The 25,752-nt window shown below is 54.4% G+C and overlaps 1 protein-coding gene across 1 annotated transcript; it reads right to left on the bottom strand.

Moving 5' to 3' along the window:
- Positions 1-490: 490 nt before the first annotated feature.
- On the bottom strand, positions 491-22,324 carry Gramd1a (GRAM domain containing 1A). Its single transcript, XM_027431120.2, has 19 exons — positions 22,166-22,324; positions 14,588-14,804; positions 13,847-13,867; positions 13,090-13,174; positions 12,852-12,955; positions 12,670-12,765; positions 11,572-11,652; positions 10,256-10,368; positions 9,653-9,803; positions 9,061-9,259; positions 8,335-8,478; positions 6,221-6,339; positions 5,996-6,138; positions 5,474-5,577; positions 5,209-5,382; positions 5,040-5,127; positions 3,824-3,931; positions 3,613-3,733; positions 491-978 (listed from the first exon to the last, which is right to left on the bottom strand). The coding sequence occupies exons 1-19, from the start codon at positions 22,171-22,173 to the stop codon at positions 886-888; spliced, it is 2,169 nt and encodes a 722-aa protein (XP_027286921.1). The 5' UTR covers positions 22,174-22,324; the 3' UTR covers positions 491-885.
- Between the last annotated feature and the right edge of the window lie 3,428 nt (positions 22,325-25,752).

The following is a 25,752-nucleotide window of genomic DNA, read 5'->3' as shown; positions in this document are numbered from 1 at the left end:
TAACGGTGGCCCACACCTTTAATCCCAGCCCTGGAGAGGTAGAGGCAGATACATCTCAGTGAGTTCAAGGCCCGCCTGGTCTATATAGCAAGTTCCAGGATAGCCGTAGCTTCATAGTGGAACCCCAACTGTGTGTGCGAAATAAATAAATATAAATTTTCAAATAAAAAAAATAGTAAAATGTAAAAAGACTGGGGCTGTAGCTCTGCGGTAGGGAGCTTGCCTAGCAAATGTGGGGGCCTTAGGTTCAATCCCCAACTCCCAAAAGGACACATGTATCGACTTCAAATCTCTGTGATCGCAGATCTCAACTGTGGCCCCCCCATGTTGGTACACCCCCGTTAAGGGGCTGCTAGATATGTAGGCCATCTGGGGAAGCTGCTCTGCACTTGAATAAGGCAGATGTGGCATCAGATGACAGGGACAGGACCCTAGTACCTGCACCACGGACAGTGAATGGGAAGCCCCCGTCGGGTCCACAGGCACAGCCTTAGCCATTTCCAACCCTTTATTGAGGTTGTTATCCCCAAATAAATATAATACATTAAACCCAGAGATGAGGGTCTCGTGCACCCCAAAAGGTGCCCCCCCACAACCCCAGCTGGGCAAAATAAGTTAGTTGGGCGAAAGAGCCTGCCAAAGGCCAGGCCAGCTCCCTGGCTGAGCAGGCAGTGGCAGCTGGACTCGCACACACAGATCTAAAGTGCTTCTTGTATCTGTGGTCCCCAGGTCTGTGCGGCTCTTGGCGGGGCCACTGGGAGGGGCAGGCGGGAACCTCCCGGCGGCGTTCACACCGTGCCAGCAGTGGCTGCCAGGGTTCCGCGTGTCCTTCTGTCCATTTTTTTGGGGTGGGTGGGTGGGTAACGGCTTTTCAATCAGGAGTCCTCAGGGGAAGCTGTCATCAGGCCTTGGCTGAGTGTCTAGAGGAGGGTCCGGGATGGTAATTCCTTGATGTAACTTCTCCAAGGAGAATTTCATCTGCAGGAAGGGATGGGGGGGGGGGTGAACATAACACTCTAAGCTCTCTTGCACAGCCGCTTCTCAAAGAGCAATCCTAGGACCCAGGTGGTCTCGGTTCAAATCCTGACTCTACAGTTACTAACAATGGGTAACTCCCTTCATTGCTATGGGCCTACTTTCTTGCCTGAAGTGACTAATGTCCCAGCTTGGTAGGATCATAGCAGAGATTTGAGGGCGCTAGAGGCTGGCCCGCAGCAGGTTGACCCAGGGACATTCACCAAGTACCTAATCTTGAACCAAAGGATACCATACACCTCCTACATCTTGCCCATTTACAAAAGGAGGACAAGATGCCTCTTCTTACATCTGAACTCACGCCCACAGGCTGGTGTGCTGAAAGGTCCCCACCAGATGGCGCTGTTGTGGAAGGCTGTGGCACCTTCACAAGTAGGGCCTAAAACGGTTTGCTCAGGTTACTTGGGGAGGCCTTTGAGAGTCAAACTCAAGCCCCAATTCCACTTCCTGGTCCGTTGCTCTCGTGTTCCCCATGACTGACAGCACAACTTGAGCTTAGTAAACATTTCCTCCTTTTATGGTTTGACTGTGAAACGTCCCCCACCCTGGGCTCAAGTCCTGGAACTCTTAATCTGCAGCTGGTCAGGAGGCTAGCTGGTGGACGTAGGCCACTAGGGATGGGCCTTGTGGATTACAGCCTGGCCTTTCTTCCGGGCTCTGTTTCATGTCCATTTCCTGATCCCCACCTAACCTGAGCAAGAACCAAGCTAATGACATGGACGGAGCCTCCCCAGCCTCCATGCTGGTCCTGTAAGCCATGAGCAGAAATAAGGCTTCCCTCAGTTGCTTGGTGTTTCCAGGTGGGGAAGAAAATCAACCAGTTCACCTTGTGTCTGCCACATACGCTGGTCACAGAGAAAGTAACTTCCTGCTGCAAGGCTGGCTAGAGGATGGGTCACTTCCGGTTGGTGGCAGGACAGCCCAGCTGTGCTAATGGCTCTTGCTCTCATTAACATCTCACAGTGAATTGGTACTCTCAGAAATTTAGGGAGCAGTCAGGACTGGGAAGTCCTGGTCTGCTTTCGGTGAGCCAGGAACCCCAGTCTTCATTCCCTCCCCAGTCTAAGTGCCCTTTCCACTGGAGCATCTCTCTGGGAGCTTAGTTTGGGGGGACAACAGTCCCCCTAAAAAATGGAGTTTCGTTTTTAACTTGTGCTGGGGGACAGAATATTTTTAGATTTGTTTTGGTTTTCTGCCCCAACCCAGGTGCTGCGCATGTTAGTCAAGAGCTCTACCATTAAGCCACACCCCCAGGCCCTCACTGGGGGAATTCTGGGCAGGGGCTCTACCATTGGTAACCACGCCCCCAGCCCCTCACTGGGGGATTCTAGGCAGGGGCTCTACCACTGATCCACACCCCCAGCCCCTCACTGGGGGATTCTAGGCAGGGGCTCTACCACTGAGCCACGCCCCCAGCCCCTCACTGGGGGATTCTAGGCAGGGGCTCTACCACTGAGCCACACCCCCAGCCCCTCACTGGGGGATTCTAGGCAGGGGCTCTACCACTGAGCCACACCCCAGCCCCTCACTGGGGGATTCTAGGCAGGGGCTCTACCACTGAGCCACACCCCAGCCCCTCACTGGGGGATTCTAGGCAGGGGCTCTACCACTGATCCACACCCCCAGCCCCTCACTGGGGGATTCTAGGCAGGGGCTCTACCACTGATCCACGCCCCCAGCCCCACTAAACAGTATTTTTATCAGTCCCTTCAGTTCAGGGCTGATGCCCTCAGGGACCAGACAGAGCCAGTCTACTCTCCTTTTTTTTTTTTTTTTTTTTTTTTTTTTAAATCTTCCTATCATGGGCACCCACCCCTATACCTCACATTTTCCTCAGTCTTGCACAGCTGCTGGGCTGTAGTCCTCTCGGGCCTAAGGGCAGCACTATATGGTGATAGTATATTCTCTGAGCACCTACTGTATGCCTGGATGAGGCTCACCTATAGCAAGTATATGAAGTGTTTACAGTGTGCTTGGCACTACTCCAAATGTCAGTGCAGTCCCGGCTTAAAGGCTGGCATTACTCTCAGAATTACTGTTCATGAAGAGGCAGACAAGGCTCAAATGACAGTCACTTACATAAGGTCACACAGTAGAGTGCCACCTTGGCTGTCCCCGACCTGCACAGGGTGGCTTCGTCAACCCCCTTTTGGAGATGGGACCCCAATGCCCTTGGGAGAGTCACTCCCTTATAAGCAGACCTAAGCCCAAGGCAGGCATAGGACCAAGCCCAGCCCAACCTGGACACTCTGATTGGCTGGGGGAAGGATGCACACGTGACCCCAGCAGCTAATGACAGAGAGTGCTACCCTCTGCTTATACCCCAAGGCCAGACTGCCACCAGCAAAACAGAAAGACGGATTCCTACTAGAACCAAGTGGCTGGATCCATCCATGCCTGAAGGATATGATTTCCAGGATAGATTAAGTTTTTTTTTTTCTTTTCTTCTGTTCCATGGACTTCCCTAGCAAACTAAGAGGTCACTACCAGGATTGGCTTCCTCGTTTTATGACAGGGGAAACAAAGACCTTGAGATGGGGACCCAAGGCCCCAGAGCCCCACGTGGCTGCCTCATACCTCATCCAGGAGCTCCACGGATGCTCGAAGGATCCGCCTCCACTTGTGTACTTCAACACTGTGGAAATGCTTCTGCAGAGCCAAGATCTCGGCCCACTCCGTAGCTGTCTGGGGGAACTTGCTGTGGAGACGCAAAATCCAAGTGAAGGGGCTTGGCCCCGGCAGTCTGCTTAAGCTCCGCCCCCTCCTTGCCCTCAGGGTCTCCACTTACCCCTTGGCCAGTGCCAGGCTGTGCCAGGACTCAAAGGTATGGGCCGTTCTCTCGAGAGCCCAGAGACGGTAAAAGAGGAGGGCATTGAGAGCGATGAGGACGATGAGGCTGCAGACAGAGCCGGAGATCAGGGATCCTGGGATCAGGATGCTCCCGCTAGTCTGGCCGGGAGCTTTGCCCCGCCCCCAACACACTGCCCTGCCCGCAACATAACCATAACTAGCATAACCATACTTTAAAGGGTACCCTGATTACCCTTTCAGAGGAGGAAAGCGGCTCAGAGGGGCGACTAATACAGCCCATAAGCAGAAAACACGGTTCACACTCTGACCTATGTCATGCCTACATGCTTGCCGGCCACACTAAGCCATCTTCCCTGGAAGAGCCAGGGACATTGAACAGGGAGAGAATGCTGCTGGGGGACGAGCTGTGATTCAGGGGGGAAGGTAGCAGGGGGAGAAATCAGGGCCCTACCTCACACAGATCCTGCGGAGGCAGCAAGGGGGAAGACAGAGATGTGAGAACTGCCCAGGGCGGTGCTGGTACCCAGCCCTCCTCCACCCAGGGCAGCTAGCTCTGAGCCTGGCAGACCACAGGGCTCCTCCTCGGTGACCTTAGGAAACTGAGGCCTCAAGGGGCTGAGTGTGTGGCCTGGGTCAGCTTGAAGCTGGGGCATCTTCCTGGCTTTTCCTCACAGTGTCCTCCAAATAAATGCCTGATGTCGCTGCCCAAGCCCCACCGAGCCTCAGCTCAGCCATCCTTGACTTCCCCTGAATCTGATGGCTTCCCATCTTTCGCTACCACGACCTCCTATACCAGCTCTGGTCTGATGGCAGCTCTCTAACCTCCCCACCACTGCTATGGGACTCTTGGACGGCTGTGTCTCCAGCTTTATCCAGCTCAGGGCTGGGTGCAGGAAAACCAGAGTAAAGTGTATCCACGACCTGACACCTTTTGAGTGGCTAACTCCACATAACTTGTCTCTTCTAAAAATCTCTCCCCTTTCATCTCCCATGGTCCCCAGGGTGGCTGCCGTCCCAAAAGAAAGACTTCTCTAAGACAAACTGAGCAGCGCCTGGGGACTCTGCTGGACACACCCCAAACACCATCTCATGCAGCCCTTCTGAGTTGAGCCCACGCCCCAACCAAAGCAGAGAGGCCCACAGGCCCAAGAACTCGATCACATCATCCAGCCAGGCTGCAGAACCTTACTTACACAATGCTGATGAGAACCAGGGCGCTGGGGATGCCCGCCCCGGGGCCCTGATCTATGGACGGTTCTGAGAAGCGAGAGCTGAGGGAACCTGTAAACAGCAGCTTGGGGTGAGCCAGGCATACCTCAGGGACCACCACCTCCTCCAGCTGCCCACCTCGACGTAACGCACCTGAGGTGTGTATGCTGGCCCGGGTGCAGGGGTCCGGGTCTGGGTGCTGAGGCCCATCTCCGTGCCCCCTCCAGCTCAGGGGCCGTTTCCGTCTCCGCAGGCCTGAGAGCAATCCGCGACCATCCTTCCCTCCTTCCTCCAAGGTCAGCTTCTCCGCCTTGGCGAGTTCCCGCTCTGAGGGAGGAGAGCTGACTCAGGATGTCTGGACCCAGCTGGGGCCGCAGCCCCTGCCCCTGCCCCTGCCCACCAGCCTCCAGGCCCCTACCCAGATGGTGGAAATAATCTTCAATGCCACTCCACGAGTTCTTCTCAATGAGAGACTTCACGAGGCTCCACGGCTGCTTTCGGTAACGGATCTCTGAGGACACACTAGGACGGGCACAAGAGCGGAACCTAGGTCAGGTCTTGGGGAGGGGGATCTATGTATCCCAAACTTTGGGGAAAAATCCCCAAAGAAAGGGATTTTTCACTAACAAACGGTCTTTCCTGTGGCTCAGGCTAAGCACCTCAAGCCTAGGCATCGGCCTCTTTTGCTTTTTCCACCACACTTAACCCTGAAATCACATAGCCTTTGGTTTGCGGCTGTACTGGGGACTTCGGATTGAGGCTCCTACCTGCAAAGCAGGAGCTCAATGGGTGAGCCACGCCCCCACCCCCTCCCTGGGGATTCCACACCAGCCCTTGAATTTTTCTTCTTCTTCTTCTTCTTCTTCTTTTTTTTAATCCTGTTACCCTGTGACCTCCGTCAGGGTAGGAGGCAGCCAAGATGGGGTACACTTGGGCTCACCGAAGCCGGGCCTTGTTCCGGGCCAGACCCAGAATGCAGTAGCGGTGGGCAGTGTAGAAATAGTCCTGATACGGGATGCCCTGGGTGAGCACCTCAGAGTCCACCACACACCCGCCCGCCTGGGGGCCACGCCGGAACAGCGTCTGCAGGGAACAGAGGGGCAGGAGGAGGGTCAGGCCTGGCTCACACCCCCCCACACACACACAGCCACCTGACCAGGCCCACCTGGGTCTCCACCACAGAAGCGCTCTTGGGGCCTAGTGGGTTGCTGATGGGGATAGTGTAGGTCAGGACTCTACGTTGGTGGCACTTGCTGTCGCTGCTCCAGGGGCTCAAGGTCACATCTAGGGGAGGGAGGAGGAGAAAGAATAAGGACAGTGTTCTCCTTTCTTTGCTCCCAGGCTGGAGGAGACTCAGACTTTCCAGGGGGTTTCAATTCTCTGCGGATTTGTTCCCAACTGCACCACCCTACCTACCCCATGGCACTTTTAGTTTAGAAGCTAAAAAGTTTAAGCCGGGCGGTGGTGGCACACGCCTTTAATCCCAGCACTCGGGAGGCAGAGGCAGGCGGATCTCTGTGAGTTCGAGGCCAGCCTGGTCTCCAGAGCGAGTGCCAGGACAGGCTCCAAAGCTACAGAGAAACCCTGTCTCGAAAAACCAAAAAAAAAAAAAAAAAAAAAAAAAAAAGAAGCTAAAAAGTTTAGACGACAGTGATAATGACACCTGGGACACTGACCCCTTGTGGAACCACCTCATCCACTGAGGTAGTCTCCGCTCCTTTTTGTACCATGTGTAGTTTCTGCAAAGCATCAAGTGAGGGACCACAGCCTTTGGGACACTTTTTGCTGGACAGCTGCTGAACCCTCACCCCTACCAAGCCCCACACTGAACTCAGTACCTCTCCAAAGCCTCCCACCTGGGTCCCCATCCCAGCGTCCTCCACGCTCCCAGGGGAATCCCAGGCCTTGCCTTCACTGATGTCACCTCTATTATCTGGGGGCGGGGGTGTGTCTGCGTGCGTGTGTCTATGCCTGTGCACGGTCCGCAGTGCAGCCGCACACGTGTGTGGGAGCACATGGGAACCAGAGAACAACCTTGAGCGTCATTCCTCTCCAGGCGCACCGGCCTGGTCTTCCTGAGACAGGGTCTGTCCATGGCCTGGCGCTCACTGACGGGGATAGGTTAGCTGGCCAGGGAGCAGCCCTACTAGGGGCCAGAAGCATGTGCCCAACTTCCGGTGCCCGACTTTTAGAGCTATTTTATTTTTAGTGTTTTGTTTTTTGTTGGTGGGGTGTGTGTGTGTGTGTGTGTGTATGTGTGTGTGTCCATGTGCAATGCCTGTGGAAGCCAAAGGTATTGGGTCCCACTGGAGCTGGAGTTACAGGCAGTTGCGAGCAGACCTATATGGGTGCTGGGAAATGAACCTGGGTCTTCTGCAAAGCAGTACAAGTTCTGGACCTCTGAGGCATCACTCTAGCCCTTTAAAAACAGTTTTTACTGCATTTATTTATTTATGTATGTAATTTGTGGGGGGTGAGCACACGAACAAGTGTGTCAGAGGACAACGTGAGCAGTTGGTTCCCTCATTCCACCGTGTGGGTTTCGGGCAAGCACTGAAACATCTTGCTGGCTCAATACTTGACTTTTTATGTGGGTTCTGGGTATCGAACTTGGGTCCTCATGCATGCACAAAAAGCCATTTAGGGATGAAGCCGTCTCCCTAGCCCAGCTCTACTGTCTTCCAGTCTCCTGAGGGGTGTGTCTATCTCTGCCTGCTCAAGGTTCTATCTAGGAAGAATATCTGGTTAAAACCACGCCCAGGGCTGGAGAGATGATGGCTCAGAGGTTAAGAGCACCAACTGCTCTTCCAGAGGTCCTGAGTTCAATTCCCAGCAACCACATGGTGGCTCACAGCCATCTATAATGAGATCTGGTGCCCTCTTCTGGTGTGCAGATATACATGGAAGCAGAATGTTGTATACATAATAAATAAATAAATAATAAATAAATAAATAAATAAAATCTTAAAAAAAAAAAATCACGCCCAAACAGACGCTATCTGACTTGGAGTCTGAGACAACAGATACTACACATCCGATCACTGACTTGCACTGATGAGACTCTTGGTGCAGCCGCTGCTGGAGACATTTTCCTAGTAGCAGCAACTCCTGTACTTTCCATGGAAATGCAGGCAGTACGAGCACACCAGTGTACAGAAGAAACTGAGTCAGGGAGAGGCTGGAAACCCTCTCCGTGGCCACTCGGCTAGCAAGAGGGCAGCACACTACTGCCCCTGTGGACCTTAGACAAGGAAGTCTCTGCTTCCGTCGCCCCCTGACCTGTGAACTTGCACTGCTGCAGGAAACCCTGGAGGAATGGCGAGTCTGAGAAGAGCATCTGCTGTAGACGCTCGGCACCCACGTGGAAGACAGAGTTGATGAGGAGACGGCCAGAGAGGTCGGGAAGTAGGGCGGCCAGGTCACCTGGGAGACAGAAGTGTCTTTGTTATGTGGGTGTACCCTTCCCATCCCCTGAGCCAACCATTCCTCCTCACCCCCAGGCCTCCAGGGTGGAAGGACAAACTCATCCCCCTGAACAGGAGACACATAGGAACCTGGAACAATACTCAACCCTTCCTGCTCCAGAGGTGGGCACACCCTCAAGGTGGGCACATGCCCCAGCCCTGCCAACAAAAGCCACCATAATGGTGCCCATTGGTACAAACCCCTACAGTCAATTGGAGTTGCTCGTCATGCCAAACCAATTGAAGCCAAGCCTGGGATTTTTGCTAGAGTTACTGTGCTCATTGTCAGGCAGCCAGGCCTGGGCTCTATCTCTGTGCTCACAAGAGTAAAGTCTACCTGAAATTCAGCATAGAGGAAATAAGCGTAACCAGCTTTACAGCTGCCTTTTCTGGCCCCATAACCTTTAACGCAGGGCTCAGAGCATGCAGTCTGAATGACATCCCTGGCCGCCTGCATGGCCTGTCCCGTGTACCAATGCCGCCCCTCTGGCCCCAATTGGGTATAACCAAAGCGAATGGAAGTGGGGGCCACCTGCCTCACCTTCCTCCCCAGTGGATGAAGATGAGTTACTCGTGTCTGTCAATAGTTCCTCTCTGGACAGCAGATCCAAGGGGCCCAGGGATGTGGGCCCATCTGGTGGGGCTGGCTCAGTACTTGGAGGTTCTGCTACTGGGCTCACTGTCTGGCTGGAGGAGGCATCCAGCTGGCTGGCTGTCGGCTCCTCCTTGTCCTCCTCGGCCTGCAGAGAAGGGCTCATCCAGCCTTCTTCTCACACCTCCACTCCAGCCCAAGGGTTCCCATGGGTCAGCGAGTTTGATAGACTGCTTTAGTGACCAACTCTGGAGACGTGATGTCTGTAGCTGGGGGCTCCTGGCTACTTTGAGAGAGGCCTCAGGGCCATCCAGTGATGCGGGCTTATGCCAACGCTCGGTCTCCAAGCAATACTGGCCACCTGTCTCCTATCCATCTCACTCCCCTGCGCCTCCCTTTCTTCCTACTCTGCTATATTTTTCCCTATTTACCTTGTCTTCCCCTTTCCGCCCATCCCCGACTCGTTCCCCTGCCGAATTCCTGCCCCTCTATTGATATCCCAAGCTCCCCTCTCCATCTCTCTCTACAGGCGCCCACTCACCCCGTGGTCTGCATCACTGCTGGCTCGGGAGAGGTTCGGGGTGACCCGGCCACGCCTTGAACCCACAGGGCTTGGCTCCTGGCTGCGGTCAGTCGCCCCCGAGGGGGTGATGTCACCGAGTGCAATCACATCCCCTACCTCTTTGGGACTCCTGCAGGGGAAAGGAGGAAGCTGCAGATGGCTGCATCTTTCAAGCCTCGCAGGCTCCGTTCACTGTGTTCTCCTCCCCCCACCCTCATCCCTGGCTTTGCCCAGTAACTTCCGACCACCCAGCACTTAGGAGCTCTAGAAAAAGGTATGTTCAATGTTTATCAAGAGTTTGTTTCTAAGGCGGGCGGTGATGGTGCACGCCTTTCATCCCAGCACTCGGGAGGCAGAGGTGGATCTCTGTGAGTTCGAGCCCAGCCTGGTCTACAAGAGCGAGTTCCAGGGCAGCCTCCAAAGCCACAGAGAAACCCTATCACGAAAAACCAAAAAAACAAAACAAAACAATAACAAGGAAAAACAAAACAAAACAAAGAGTTTGTTTCTGGACCGCAGATCCGAAGGACCCAGGGAAGTCCCTCAGAGACTCCCAAGATCCTCCTCCCACCCCCAACTCACCCAAGACCATTCAGCTGCAAGGGGCAGACATAGTCTTCATCCTCACTGGTGAGGCCCAGCTCCGAGCCATAGCACTGATGGACCAGGTGCCAAAGCTCTCGGGGACTCAGTGTCTAGACATAAGGGATGCAAGTTTGGCTGGAGTCTTGTTCCCACAGCCCAGTCCCAGCAGTTCTCTTGGCTTCCACAAGGGAGCAGCATGGCTACCCACCGTAGAGCCTACCCATCTCCATCTCACTGGCATCTATCACTAGCCAACCTGTTTCTGCAAAGCCTGGGCCCTGAGAGCTGTAAGCCACACCTTAGACCTCTTAAGTACAAGATGCACTGGCCAGGGAAGCTTCTCATTTTTACTAGGGAAAGGGAAGTCACCTGCTCAAGGTCACACAAATAGCCCACAAGGATTCCAGCCAGATTCCAGAAGAGCCCAAGCTCTCATTCCCTACGCTGTCCTGTCTCTCTATACATCCTCAGCAGTCATGCATGGCCTTCCCACTGCCCACGGATTGGCTGGGCCACAATGACAATGAAATAATAGCATCTAATGATAACAGCCAGCCAAGGCCATGGCAGTTGCTGGCATTCTTACAGGCTCTGAGTTAAGTGCTAACTCAAAGCAGATATTAGTGCCATGCTATCAGGATTTCAGGACAAGATGTGCCCAGTAACCCCTTCGAGGTCACCCAGCTGGGAGGTGACGGCACAGAGTCTCAACAATGCCTAATCCACCCAACCTGAGCCCAGCCTGCACCCAGTCCTGGGAGCTATGATGTAAAGATGGAACCCCTTTGGGTTCCACACACAGCTACTTGGCAGTGAGGCTGCAATTGCAGGGCCTGGGTTTCAGGCTTCCTCTGCCCTTGTCCTCTTTGGGGGTACTGCCCACATCAGGCTGAGTGGAGGCCTCTGGTAGTTCTTGCTTTTGCGGATGGTCAGTTTGGAGCTGCCCTGGGGGATGGGTGCCCAGGAGAGATGGAGGCACACAGTCAAGCAGGGGTGGGAGAGAGTCTGAGAGATGTAGGCAGTTTTTGGTGAGCAGGTGTGATGGCCGCTCACCTTCTATACCCCTCCTCCCTGCTAGCAGAACCTTACACGGAGGCTTCCCTGGGCACCGGGGACGGGTCTATACCAATTCCTTCCTCCAATTCCTTCCTCCTTCATCGGGGACTTGGCTTCAAAGCTAGACGCGGGAACTCTTGGCCTACTCCCAGCAAGACCTTTGGAGCGGTCACGGATGTACAAGGCCTGTTGTCCATGCAAGTGTTGACCCTATGAATCTGGGGCCCTCCCTGGTTAATCCCATCCTTCATGCCCACCTTTTCAAGCAGTGCGTTCTGCCAGAGGCGGAAGAGGAGGAGGAAGCAGCGATCACGGGCCCCAAAGGAGGTAAAAAAATGCTGCAAGGAGAGAGGTGTGAGAGCATGGGGAGGAGGCTTCCAGGAGACCCCTCCCCACATCCCTTTGAGCCACCTCCCCATGCCCGGAGCTGAGACAGCCAAGCCCAGTACACTCTTCCAGCCCTCTTTGCTGTCAAGAATGTCTAACTCCTCCAGCCTTGGGCAGACAAAAGACAAAGGGAAGCCTGTTGCTTAGTCTTTCCCTGGTCCTTCAGAGTGACATAGTGAACTTTCAGCCAAATGGGCAAGCACCAGGTGTGGGTACCAGGGAGGAAGAGGCAAGATTTGGAGTTTGAGGTCAACCCGAGCATCACAGCCAGACCCCATCTCAAAAGCAAACCAACAATTGAGGTCTAGGGGCTGAAGAGACGGCTCAGTGGTTAAGAGCGCTTCCTGTTCTTACAAAGGGCCCAGGCTGTATTGCCAGCACCCACTTCAGGGAGCTCATAACCAACTCTAGTCCCAGGAGATCTGACGCCCTCTTTCAGTTTCCAAGGGCACTGCAGGCATGCGATACACACATATATTCAGGACAAACACCCATACCCACAAAATAAAAAGTAAATACTTTAAAACAAACAAACAAGCCTTTAATGCCAGCACTCGAGAGGCAGAGGCAGGCAGATCACTGTGAGTCCAAGGCCAACCTAACTACAGAGTGGGTTCCAGGACAGCCAGGCCTCCTGCCCCCCCAAAAGAAAAAAGCAAACAAGTAAGATCTAGGGAGATGGCTCGGAGGTGGAGTGCTTGTTCTATAAAGGCCTGGGTTCCAATCCCAGCTTTGGCTGGGTGGGGGGCCCTTGAACTGCAGGATTCACGGGAAATTGTAGGATCACTATGCTGCGGGGCATACCAAGGAGAAACCCCCGCCAAAATGAGGGGCACAGGTACCCGAAACAAACAGGGCAGGCGCAAGGCAAACGGGGTTCTGCTCTGACAAGCGTGTCTGGGTGAATCGGGGATCCTGAGGTGATGCTGGCACATGGCTCCCCACATTAGGTGGGGCTCACCGCTCACCTTCTCACTCTCTGTGCAGATCTGAATGGCGTTGGGGATGAGTTTAGCCGTCTTTTCCTTCTTCAGACAGGTCACTTCCTTCAGCTGGATGGAAATCTAAGGACGGTCATAGGGCAGTGAGAACTTGCCGGAAGCCCCGTGCACCCGGAGGCCCCTCTGTATCCACCCGCGGCTCGACTCACTGTGGTCTCCCAGCGGAAGATGTTGCTGTAGAAACATATCCAGTTCTCGGAGAGGTAGAGGCGGCCCTGGAGGAGGATCTCCCGCTGGAGGGCGCAGGAGTAATCTGAGAGCCGCGGGGGAAGGGACAGGCAGACATCTGAGTCACACAGGCTGTGGCCCAGCAGCCCACAGGCCAGCAGGGAGGCAGGCCAGAGGCAGGGATCCAGGTCACAAACGGGCTGGGGGCAGGAGACTCACCCACGATGAGGCGCTCTGCCTCGGGGAGCTTGCTGAACAATTTCCGGAAGTCCTCGTTGCGTTGTTTGTATGTGGGACTCAGCATCTGCCGAGAGGTTTGGGGCATGGGAGCCTGAGTGCAGATAGATCCCAGGCCCCTGTCTGGCCCCCCAAAAGCCTTCAATCCCTCTCCATCTTCTTGGCCCTTGGGACCTCTTTGTTCACAATAGACATGTCACCATAAGGTCACCTGCCATTTACTGACTTAATTTCTCCTACATGTATACCATGTGTGTGCCCAGTGCAGGTGTAGGCCAGAAGAGGGCATCTCATCCCCTGGAGCTGGAGTTACAGACAGTTGTGGGCTGCCATACATGGGTGCTGGGAATCAAACCTGGATCCTCTGGAAGAGCAGCCAGTGCTCTTAACCACTGAGCCATCTCTCCAGCCCTTACTCGCTGACATCATATATGAGCTAGGCTCTGTGCCAGGTTCCACCACCGGCATCAGTAAATCCTACTCAATTTCCAAAACCGCTTTGGCCTTGCACGACTGGGCTGCTGTTTCTAAGGCAGGGAGAGGAAGGCTCAGATAGGCTAAGTGACTTGCTCAAGGCCACTTAGAATAACAGCAGGCATCTCATCCGGTGTGCTAAACAGAAGCGTCTCACTCGTGGCTCTGAAAGCATCACCCACTCCCTGACGGCTCTGGGCTGGGGCTCCGGGCAGGTAGACTGTCCCTCCCACACCTCTATCAAGTCCCGTGGGCAGATACTCACGCTGTACCAGCTCTGCATCTTCTGCAAAAGAAAAGAGATGAGTTAACAGGAGCCTGTAGTTTTTCTGCTTGTTTGTTTTGTGTGTGTGTGTGTGTGCGCGCGCGCGTGCGCGTGCGCGCGCGTGCGCGTGCGCGCGCGCGCGTGTGTGTGTGTGTGTGTGTGTGTGTGTGTGTGTGTGTGTGCTTAATCTTTTATTCTTTGGGGGCGCCTGCCACTCAGTTCCCAAATAAAACTCAGTGTCTGGCTGTGTGGCTCAGTGGCTGGTCCCTGGCATCCTACTCTCCTTTTTTTCGCTCCTTCCCTCTTCTCTTTTTCTCTTTCTTTCTTTTCTTTTCTTTTTTCTTTTTTTTTGAGACAGGGTTTCTCTGTGGCTTTGGAGCCTATCCTGGCACTCGCTCTTGTAGACCAGGCTGGCCTCCAACTCACAGAGATCCACCTGCCTCTGCCTCCCGAGTGCTGGGATTAAAGGCGTGCGCCATTTCTTCTCTCTGCCTAGCAGCTCACCTACCCCTCTCCTGCCTTACAATTGGCTGTTCAGCTCTTTCTTAAGACCAATCAGGTATTTTAGACAGGCAAAGTAACACAGCTTCACAGAGTTAAACAAATGCAACATAAAGGAATGCAATACATCTTTGTACCATTAGACGAATAAAAGATTGTAGCACAACTTTAGCTAATATTTAGCTCCTGTGTTTTCTGCCCTTGCCGCCCTCTCCCAGCCCCACCTGAGCTCACACCTACCTTACTGTTGCGGATGAAGTTCCGGCTGCCCAGGCTCTGGGTGCTGGGGGTCCCAGGCACACCACCCTTCTCTGAGGAGCTATCAGACCCCTTCTCCACCATGGTGCCCGGTTCTGGCTCAGGAGCAGGAGGAGGCCGGCTTGGGGGCAAGAGCTGCAGCCGTTTCCGAAGAGATGGGGAGCTGCTTGGTGAGCTCCTGCCAGAGTGAGGTGTGGTGCTAGGAAGAGAAGAAGAGGCGTGGGTGGGGAGAAACAGGCCAGGGGCACGGTGGACCTGATTCTGAAGGTGTGTCAATCATGTAGTGGCTCCACTTGCTCACCCACGCACCCATCCACCCACCCATCCATCCACCCACCCATCCATCCACCAACCAAGCCATCCACCCATCCACCCACCCACCCATCCATCCATCCACCCATCCATCCATCCATCCATCCACCCACCCACCATCATCCATCCATCCACCATCCACCATCCCTCCACCCATCCATCCATCCATCCATCCACCCCATCCATCCATCCATCCACCACCCATCCATCCCACCCATCCACCCGACTCCATCCATCCCATCCATCCCCACATCCACCCACCCATCCATCCATCCATCCATCCACCACCCACCCATCCATCCCATCCATCCATCCATCCATCCACCACCACCCAGCCATCCACATCACCACCCCATCATCCATCCACCCATCCATCCATCCATCCCCATCCAACCATCCCATCCACCATCCATCCCCACCCATCCATCCATCCATCCATCCCCCCATCCCACCCACCCATCCATCCATCCATCCATCCATCCATCCATCCACCCACCCATCCATCCATCCATCCATCCACCCATCCCATCCCATCCATCCATCCACCCACCCACCCATCCATCCATCCACCCATCCATCCATCCACCCACCCATCCATCCATCCATCCATCCATCCATCCATCTGGCACCTATATACTTTCTCATCTACCAGTCCACCCATCTATCCGTCCATTCTTCTACCTGCCTCTTCACCCACCCATTCACCTACTTGCTGTCTCTCTGACCCCACAGCCTGTCCCTGGGTCTCCATTGCTTCACTGTAACCCAGGGAATGGTGATCTCATATCTAGCAGTTTTGGGGAATTAAAGGACTCAAACTGTGAAGTCTCTTTAATACAGCCAGGCACAGTGACACCTGCTATTTTATGACCACCAGTGGAGGAGGTCAGAGGTCAACTTTCAGAAGTCAGCTCTTTCCTTCCACCGTGGATTCGGAGGGCTGAACTCAGGAAATCAGGCTTGCAATGCAAACACTTTTACCCAATAAGCCACTTCACTGGCCCAACATATGGTAATTTTTTAAACATTATCGTACTAAATCATTCATAAAGCAAACCTTTATCGACAAGTGGCACTCAAAATGCAAACCTAAGTACCTTTCTTTTTTTAAAGTGTTATTTATTTTTATTTATTTGTGTGTATGTGTAGTTTATGTGTGCTGTGCCTGTGGACAGCGAAAGAGGGCGCCAGATCTCCCGGAGCAGGAGTTATAGGCCGTTGTGAGTCACCATACAGGTGCAGAGAACTGAACCCAGTTTCTCTGAAAGAGCGATGCAGGCTCTTAGCCACTGGGAGCCATGTCTCCAGACCCCTCAGCATCTTTCTTAAAGTCCTCGCCCTCAGTCTAACCTGCCCACAATCCCACGGCCTCTAACACCGACTTCCATTTTCCACTTTCATTACCCCTTCACCCCAGCCTCCACTCCTTCCCACACAGACGCCACAGAAGTTTTCTTTTCCTTTTCTGCTCCTGTCCCTGCCCCACAGTCTCTCCTCACCTCCAGCCTGGAAAGCTCGTGACCAGCTGGGTCGGCTCAGGGTTTACTCTAAGCCCCGACTTTGATGTGACCAGGTCCTGTCACTTCCCTGGCCCCGTGTCCCTCCTGGCTGTCCCAGTCACTCCAGCCTCCTCTTGTTCTTTAAACTCCCCAGGGTCACTGCCACGGGCATCAGGATTTCTGCATCTGTGGTTCCCTCCACCTCAAAAGCTCACCCCTTTACTTATCCACACTATCTATACTCAGCCCCGGTCCTTTGTTTATCCAGCTAGTTTATTGCCTTGAGTTAGTCTTGGTTGCTATCTATACCCTGGCACCTGAACTGAAGACAGGACACATAATAAATGCTTAATCAACACTGTGGGACTGAATGATGAACAGCCCTGAGCTGGCCGGAACCGGCACTGACAGAAGCCTGAAATATGGCTTAGTTCTAGTGAGTTTACTGCCTGCCCGAGGCGGACATTAAGCAAACAGAACGTTCTGGTAACTGTGCAAACACTAACTGCAATAAGGGCAGTGGCGGTGAGTGGCAGGGACTTTAAAGGGACACTATTGTTGACTTCTTATCGGAATTATGTCAAGCACTTCTACTGATTGATTTTATCGTTGCTCAAAAACACTGTGCTTGGTCCCATGACCGTCCGGCTTTACGGTAGAAACCGAGGCTACAAAATGCCTGAGGTGCTGACAGAGGGAGGCACAGCTGGCTTCTGGGAAGGATTTGAACTCCAGGGATGAAAATCTATTTTGGGATCTCCTCTTTCAAGAAGTTTTTCAGAATTTGGTCCTCTCCTACCACGTGGATCCCAGGAATCAAACAAGGCTGGTCTGGTTTAGCAGTAGGAGCCTTTACCCACTAAGTCATCGCACTGCCCCGAGGGACGTTTCTTCAAATGTGTCTCTCCTGCCTGTAATCTTTAGTAATGCTAGTCCTCTGTCCACACCGCCCTTGCTCTTATTTGCCCTGTAATTGCTTTGGAGCTTGAGTGTGCATGTGTGTTTCTTTTTTGCTGAGCTGGGAACTGAACCTAGAACCTGGTATGCTTAGTGGACATTTTGCCACTAAGCCAAGACCCCTGCCTCACTGGGGGAACCTAGGCAGGGCTCTACCACGAGCCACATCCCCACCCGCCCCTCACTGGGAGATTCCAGGCAGGGGCTCTAACACTGAGCCACACCCCAACCCCTCCCGAGGGATTCTAGGCAGGGGCTCTACCACTCAGCCACACCCCCAGCCCTCCTTTGTATTTTAAGGTAGAGTCTCTCATTAAGTTGTACAGGCTGGTTTTGAACTCATTCAGTATTCTAGGCTGAGACTGAACTTTTGATTGTCCTGTCTCAGTCACCTGAAGAGTAGTTGGGGTAACAAGCCTGTGTCACCTGTTACCCCAACTGGTGTTTTTGATGATTTTTTTTTTTTTAAGTTAAGGTCTGGTTGGCATTGCTTTTGTAATGATACCAAGAAATCACTGAAAAGTTGATTCCTCAGCCTTGAAAATCTTATGCACACTTCAAGACTCTGGTGCACCCCTCTCCCTCCTGCAGGTCCCCATACCCTGCTGGGGCAGCAGTCACCCAGCTGTGACTTTTCTGTGGTAACAGTTCCATGGGCTTCCAGGGATAAGCCTTGGAACTGTCTTAGTTCCCACTCTGTCCTAGCCCTGCTGGGATGGGCTACAAGAGAAGAAGTCACGTGATTCTTAAAGTGAATTCATTTAATAACTTACATGACTAAATAAAAGGACATCAACAGTGGCCTGGGCCCTACATCTCCCCCTCAGTCAACCCAGTGCCTCTGGTCACCATGCTCTGGTGACCGAACTCAGTCTGTCACAGGTACAGCCCAAGAAAGCCATGCCAACATTGGGAGTGTCAGAGCCTTCCAGGTTCTCAGGCTATCCCACCCTCCTTAGCCCAGGAGAGGCCTTAGCTCTTCCCTGGCCCTCAACATCTGAGCGACCTCTCCCTTGGTTTCTGCCTCCATTCTTCCCTCTGTTCTCCCTCCGCTGGATGTAAGGGGAACTCACCCCTGCATTTGACAGACAGATCTCCATGCTATCCGCTGGCCCCCCCAACCTGCTCTCTTCTCAGAGCACCTGCCAGCAACATGCTGCCTGCTCCCTGGTTCCCCGTGCTTCTACACATCACCTAGCAGGTGCCCATGAGTAGGCATCACCGTGACCTGAGCAAAGCGATCACACTTGCTTGTTCCCTCCCGGAGTGGGATTCGACCACACCTAGACTCAAAGGCTTCCAGTCTGAGCGATCAGTGCCTCCCAGTGGGGCCTGGGGCCAGCATCTGCTTCTTCACCTGGTGTTCTCATCTCCTAGGGCTACTTGGAGGCATATAAGACAAAGGGACAAAGGGACAAAGGGACAAAGAAGACATGCGTGACACCTTTCCCTTCACACCGCTGCAGAAATGGAGTGACAACTCTGCCACCAATCTTCCTGGAACTGTCCAAGAAGCTACGCTGACCTTGGAGGGACCTCAGCTGGTGGCATAGGCCTTCCTATTGCTGTCTAAACAGACACAGAGCACTGACCCTGCAGCTGGCAGTGGGGACACAGTGCAAGCAATAGATTCCAGCTATCTGCCTGCTGGGACTGGCTGTACTAACCAGGGGGCCAGAGCATCAGAAAAATAGCCACAGAAACCAGGACAATAGCCTTCGAGGCCAGCCACCGCCATAAAACTCAGCACTGTCCCCAAGACACTACCACCAACAGCACCAGGAACTTGTTTGAAATGCAGACTCCAGTTGGAGGTGGTAGGAATGCACTCCAGTTAATACAGTACTCCAGGGCTGAGGCAGGAGGATCACGAGTTTGAGACCAGCTGAGGCTGGAATAGCAGAGAGTTGGGGTGTGTAGCTCAAGGGCCTTGAACCCACTGGCTGGGGGCATGGCTCATCAGCAGACTGTCACCAGCGAGGAGCTGCGGGGTATGGCTCAGGGTTAAGAGTGCTTGCCTAGCACATGCGACGCCCTGGCCTCCATCGTCAGGATTACCACAAAACAAAAAAAGAAACGGAAATTCGAATTCTCTCTTCTGGCCCACCCCACCAGAAACCTCAACTTAGAATTTGACACACATTGAATTTTGACAGACTCATTAGGCACAGCGAGGGTTACTTAAGTGAGCCAAACTGCAAAGGCTTAGCTGGGCAAGGCTCCCTGAGGCCAAGGGCTGAGGACAAAGAACAGAGCTGGCAAAGTGTGGGAGAAGACAGTGCTGGACTCACTCGGGACATCAAGTTCAGAGCCAGGACCAAGCCTGGCAGGTCTGAGCGCAGTGAATGGCCAGCAGAGCTGAGGTGGATACACAGGCTCACAAAGCAGGCCCGAAGACCCTGGACCACCGTCCTGGTTCTAGGGAGGAGGCGACCACTCCCTGTGGCCTCTTCTCACCTCTGGCCTGAAACTCAGGCTTGGCCTATTCTGAAGTTCCAGGTTCACTGGAAGGCAGGCTGGAGGCAAAGCCAAGCCAAGCTCACCCCCCAATTCCTGCTCCTGGATGGGACAATAAGGAAGTTCTCAAAGGCGGGCAGCAGAGCCCTAGGGCGGCCCAAGCCAGTCAGCCAGTCCTGGTGGAGAGAAGGGAGGCCCAAGCCAGTCAGCCAGTCCTGGTGGAGAGAAGGGAGGCCCAAGCCAGTCAGCCAGTCTTGGTGGAAAGAAGGGAGGCCCAAGCCAGTCAGCCAGTCCTGGTGGAGAGGAGGCCCAAGCCAGTCAGCCAGTCTTGGTGGAGTGAAGGGAGGGGTCAGAAGTGGGGAGAGGAGGACCGGACCGTTATGGGGCGGGGACTGTGAAGAGACTGGTTTTTCCTTGTGCAAGATGCTCTGGCTTTCTGGCCTCAGAAACTGCCTCTGGACAGAGGGGTAAGAACACACAGGTGTGCAGGAAAGGGAAAATTGGCTGGGGATACACAGTGTCATAGGCGATCTTGCCTGCAGGTATGGGAAGCCTCTCTCTCCTGTCTGTCTGTCACAAGCACAGTGGGGTCACAAACACAAACAACCACAGCATAAGTATACCATATTCATACACAAAATGCCAGAAAAATCACACACACACACACACACACACACCCTATAGTCACACACACACCCTATAGTCAGTTACACAGAGCCCCAGAATTAATTCTCAATTCAGAGAAACACAGTGAGTACAAGATAAATTAGCTTCACATATAAAGCCACGGGAAAGTTTTAGCGAAACACCGAAGGTGAGAACAACGGCAATAACCACAAACCTACTCACACGTCACCTAGTCACCTAGTCCCAGCACCCAATGACCCAGACATACATCCCCTAAGGCAAAAACAGACTGCCAAACAGTCATCAGGTCCAGCTACACATTCTGACTGTCCCTCTGACTTCAGTGTGCTCATCGGGCAGAGAAAACAAAGCAAAGGCTGGTTCTCAGGGGATGAGGAATGGAATTACCAGCTGTCACGGTGACAGAACCCTGACATTCCCACAGCCACGGGGGGACTCGGGAATAATGCTGTAACAGATAGTGAAGGGAGACCTGGGGCGGGCTATACAGAGCAGTTAAGGTTACACCCAAGGTCCCAGGAGGGAGGGTCCTCAGGCAAGAAAGTCACAAGGGGTCTGTCTCCCTCCACAGGCGAAGCCACAAAGGGTCTGAGAGGCACACAGAATCTCCCACACACCCAGGGGCAAGCAACAATACCACAAATGGATACACAGGGACCTTCCCATGGATGGACCCAGAGGTAAATTCCAGCCACCCACAGACACACAACAACGTCACAGGTGGACACATAAAAGTTTCTTCTTGTCCACTGAGTCAAAAGACTTTCAAAGGTGGACGACCGGCAGACAGCAGCAGAGCTCCAACTAAAATCACACTGGGGGCTCACACTGCTGCAACTCAGAGACCCTTGGAAGCACAGGTGTTAATTCATCGCGAATTACAGGCACAGCCAGCCAAGGAATACTATGACTGCTGTACACTTGGAGCCCCCAACCCGCCTCAAGACACTCCAAAGTCACAATGAGGCACAAGCTCGGAATGTGTAATTTGCACATGGCGTCACAAAGAAAGGAAGTGTGTGCGTGCTTCACACACAACCACGGTGGGTCCGGGAGTCCTAGATGCACCCAACCCGGTGGCCATCGCACACGAGATGATAGCATGCAGAGAGCCACACAAACACTGCCCCCCAAAGATCCCAGCTGTTACAGTTACACACACACACCCCACCGAGAGCTCAGGCACTTCTAACACACAATCGCAAACGGAAACCCGGGGGGCACCGGGAACCAGGCAGGAGTGGGGGGACCAGGTCACAACACACATCACCTCCGCCACCCCCCCCCAGACCCTGGTCAGTCTCAAAGACGCTCCCTCCCGCAGCCGCCACGACAAACGGGGACCACCAAGCCGGGGGTGCTGCGGGGCCTGCGGGGCACTGAGGGGGGTGGGGCTGCTCGCCGTGGTCCCTTCCTGTGCGAGCCGGGTCAGGGCTCATCAAGAGGGACGATCCAGGCCTGGGGGGAGCGCCCCGCTTGCCCGTGCCCGTCCCAGGCCGGCAGTGACGCCCCAAGCTCCGGGCCTGCAAGCCCCCGCGTCCCCCGAGACACGTGTGTGCGCTCCCGGCCCCCATCGGGGTCGCCTCTACGTGCACGAGCTCTGGGAACCCGCTCCGGGCCCCCGGCCCGGCCCGATCCCGCCACCGCGGGGCCCGCTCCCCACCCCGAGCTCCGCCGCTTTGCTTACTCGAACATGGATGCGGCGCCCCGGCTGCGGGGCACGAGCCGGCCGGCCGGCTGCGCTGAGCTGGGCCTCCGGGGCCCTCGCCTGCCTCGGCCGCCGCCCCCACCGGACCCCGCGGCCCGCACAAAAGGCCGGAGCCGCCGGAGGCCGCCGCGGCGTCAGCGACACCCCCTTCCTGCTCCCGCCCCTCGCGTCACGGCGCCGCCCCCGCCGGGAGGGGGGACCGGGACGCAGCGCGCGGGCCTCGGCCTAGAGGAGAGTCCGGCCGGGGGCGGAGATCGGCGGCGACTGCGGGACACAAGAACGTTTTGATTAAAACTAAGCAGCCGGGGCCGGGCGTGAGAACGCGCGCCTGACATCCCCGGGCGCCAGAGGCGGAGGCAGGGGCGTCGCCGGGAGTTCGAGGCCAGCTTGGGTCGCGCGTAAAGACGCGCAGGCCGGGCTGGACTTGGAGAGTGAGAACTTGGGAACAAACAAGCAAACAAACAAACAAAACGAGCCTCAGCAGCCTGGCTTCTCCCCCCACTCCACGCCCCCCCCCTCTTGGACTTAGAGGAGGAGGAGGAACCCGAGAGGTGGGGTGGAGGCGGTGTCAGGCTGATGCTGGGAAGAGCAGGTCTGGGGCGGAAGTTTGGGGGGAACCGCAGCTGGGGGGGGGGGGCGGGAGGCCTCTTCCTCCTCTCCCCACCCAGTCCCCGAGCCTCAGTTCCTGCCCTAGAAGCTTCCACTTGTGTGGGGACTTTCCCCAGCCTAGTCGCGCAGCCCAAGTCAGGCTGCAGCCCACCCGGCTCTCAGCTTTGTGAGCTGTGTGAGCTGTGTGAGCTGTGTGAGCTGTGTGAGCTGTGTGAGCTGTGTGAGCCTGGGCAAGTCCCGCAGGCCCGGGGAGCCGATGCTGGGTGGCAAGGGGTTTCCCCCAGAGCAGCGCAGGGGCAGGGCTCATCAGCGCTTTGGAGACTGGGAAGCCTGCCTAGCCTCAAGACGGGAAATGACCATACATTGCAGTGTAGGGCGAGATCTTGTGCCAAGCCAACCCTGCTGCACCCACTCTGCAAGCCAAGGGTGGTTGCTTGTCGTCCTTGCTGGAGAGCACAGTGTGAACCCTAGCTTGGGAACCCAGATGGCCAGCCCAGGGATTTCTCTCCATCCCTCCCCAGTTTCTTGTCCAGCTTCAGGACACCCGGTCCTGCCTTGGTCCGCTCCCGTTCCTGCCCCTCTCTGTAGCTGCTTGCAGCCAGAGAGCCTGTCAACAGCCAAGTCCGACTCTTGGCTTCAAGCCCTACCCAGGCTTCTCCTCATTCCCTGTAAAGACAAAGTGCTCACCTTGGTGACCAGAGTCCTCTGATTGGGCCCCTTTCACTTGTCTGACTTCTCGGCCTGCCCTGGGCCTCCAGGTTGCTCATTCCAGGAGTCAGCCCGCCTTCCTGCTCCTCCCGCTTGCCCTCGACCCCAGGCCCTTTGCACTGCTGCCGCTTCTCCGCTAGGAAACTCTTACTTATTGCATGGCTGCCTTCCACCCTTCTGTGTCCGCTGCTCTTTTCTCTGCTTCTGTTGCTTGTTTCCTCTTTGAAAGACACTGACTTTGGTGGTGAGGGCGTGGGAATAGGGTGGAGGGAGGGTCAGGATTTCGTTACGTAGACCAGGCTGGCCTCGAACTGTTTTTGTTTTTCGAGACAGGGTTTCCCTAGCTGTCCTGAACTGTGTAAACAAGGCTGGCCTTGAACTCTCAGAGATCCGCCTGCCTCTGCCTCCCCAGTGATGGGATTAAAGGTGTGTGCCACCACTGCCTGGCTTACTTTACATTTTTTAAACAGAGGGTGTTTATTTCAAATAGGAAAATATATAATGACCATCTGTGTCCTTAGCACTGAATGCATCAAGTATGCATAAAAAGTCATTAGTGCCGAGTGTTGGTGGTGCACGCCTTTAATCCCAGCACCCGGGAGGCAGAGGCAGGCGGATCTCTGTGAGTTCGAGGCCGGCCTGGTCTCCAGAGCGAGTGCCAGGACAGGCTCCAAAGCTACACAGAGAAACCCTGTCTCGAAAAAACCAAAAAAGAAAAAAAAAAAGTCATTAGTTTGTTTAAGGATTCCGAATTGTATCTAAGGAGAATGGAAAGTCATACAGGGTTGAAGTGAGAGACCGCGGTGCAGCACTTGGATTTGCATATCAAAAAGATCGCTCCAGACTTCTGCTTTTGGTTTTGGTGGTTGGCCCTTGGATTTTTTTTTTTAAGATGAATTAAACTGTTAAGCTGCTGTAGTAGAATAGGCCTTGGAGGCGCTTGGGAGGCAGAGGCAGTAGGATTGCTGTGAGTTTTAGGGTAGCTTGCTCTACATAGAGAGCTCAGGCCTGCCAAGGTTATACAGTAACTCTGTCTCAAAAAACAAAAGGAAGGAGGCATATTGTGGGAGGGGAAGGACTGACTGTTAAGTCCCGTGGGTTGGTGTGCACCTGTTATCCCAGCATTCTGGAGGCTGAAGCAGGAGGGCCGTGAGTTTGAGGTCAGCCTGGGCTTTCACAATGCAAGACCCTGTCTCAAAAACAAACAGGCTGAAGAGCTGGCCTGGTGGCTAAGAGCATGAATTGCTTTTGCTGAGGACCTGAGTTAGGTTCCCAGTACTCACAGATGCATGGAACGCCAGCCCCAGGGGGTCCAGCACCCTCTTCTGGCGTCCACATGCACAGACACAGGCAAATGCACATTTGAAAACAGATAAACTTTAGCAGTTACCAGAGGCCCAAGTGCCTCTGCCTGAGCAGCTCCAGCATCAGCTTTAACAACTCAGTCTATTGTGTAGTATCTTTGAAAGAGACACACCCAACCCCTGTTGTATCCTTTCTGCAGCTTGCTTTGCCCTCCAGCTTGGTCCACCTTGTTTCTGAGACTTGTGGGCGTGACAGACCTCAGCTTCCTGAACATTTGCTCTTCCTATCATCCTTGCTTGGGAGAAACTCCGGCGCACGCACACACAGACACACACACACACACACACACACACACACACACACACACACACACACACACACACACTCCTTTTTGTTTGTTTGTTTTTGTTTTTTCAAGACAGGGTTTCTCTGTGTAGCTTTGGAGCCTATCCTGGAGTTCGCTCTGGAGACCAGGCTGGCCTCGAACTCACAGAGATCTGCCTGCCTCTGCCTCCTGAGCGCTGGGATTAAAGGCGTGCGCCATCAACGCCTGGCCACACACTCCTTTCTATTCAAGGCCAGTCAGTCAGGTTCTTTCCTTTTCTTCCCCTCTACCCTCCAACCTGTTAGTTTCAGTCTCCGTGGGCTAGAGGTGGTTTTTGTTTGCAGAAGTTTTGTATACTGGGTAGTTTTGTGTGTCAATTTGACACAAGCTAGAGTCATCAGAGGAAGGAGCCTCAGCTGAGGAATGTCTCTATGGGATCCAGCTGTAAGGCATTTTCTCATTTAGTGATCAATAGGGGAGGGCCCAGCCCATGGTGGGTGGTGCCATCCCTGGGCTGCTGGTCCTGGGTTCTGTAAGAAAGCAGGCTGAGCGGGGCAGGTGCATCTCTGTGAGTTCGAGGCCAGCCTGGTCTCCAGAGTGAGTGCCAGGACAGGCTCCA

This window comes from Cricetulus griseus, chromosome 9 (genome assembly GCF_003668045.3).
Source record: "Cricetulus griseus strain 17A/GY chromosome 9, alternate assembly CriGri-PICRH-1.0, whole genome shotgun sequence".
NCBI classification, from domain to species: Eukaryota; Metazoa; Chordata; class Mammalia; order Rodentia; family Cricetidae; genus Cricetulus; species Cricetulus griseus.
This window is presented reverse-complemented; position numbering and strand designations above follow the sequence as displayed.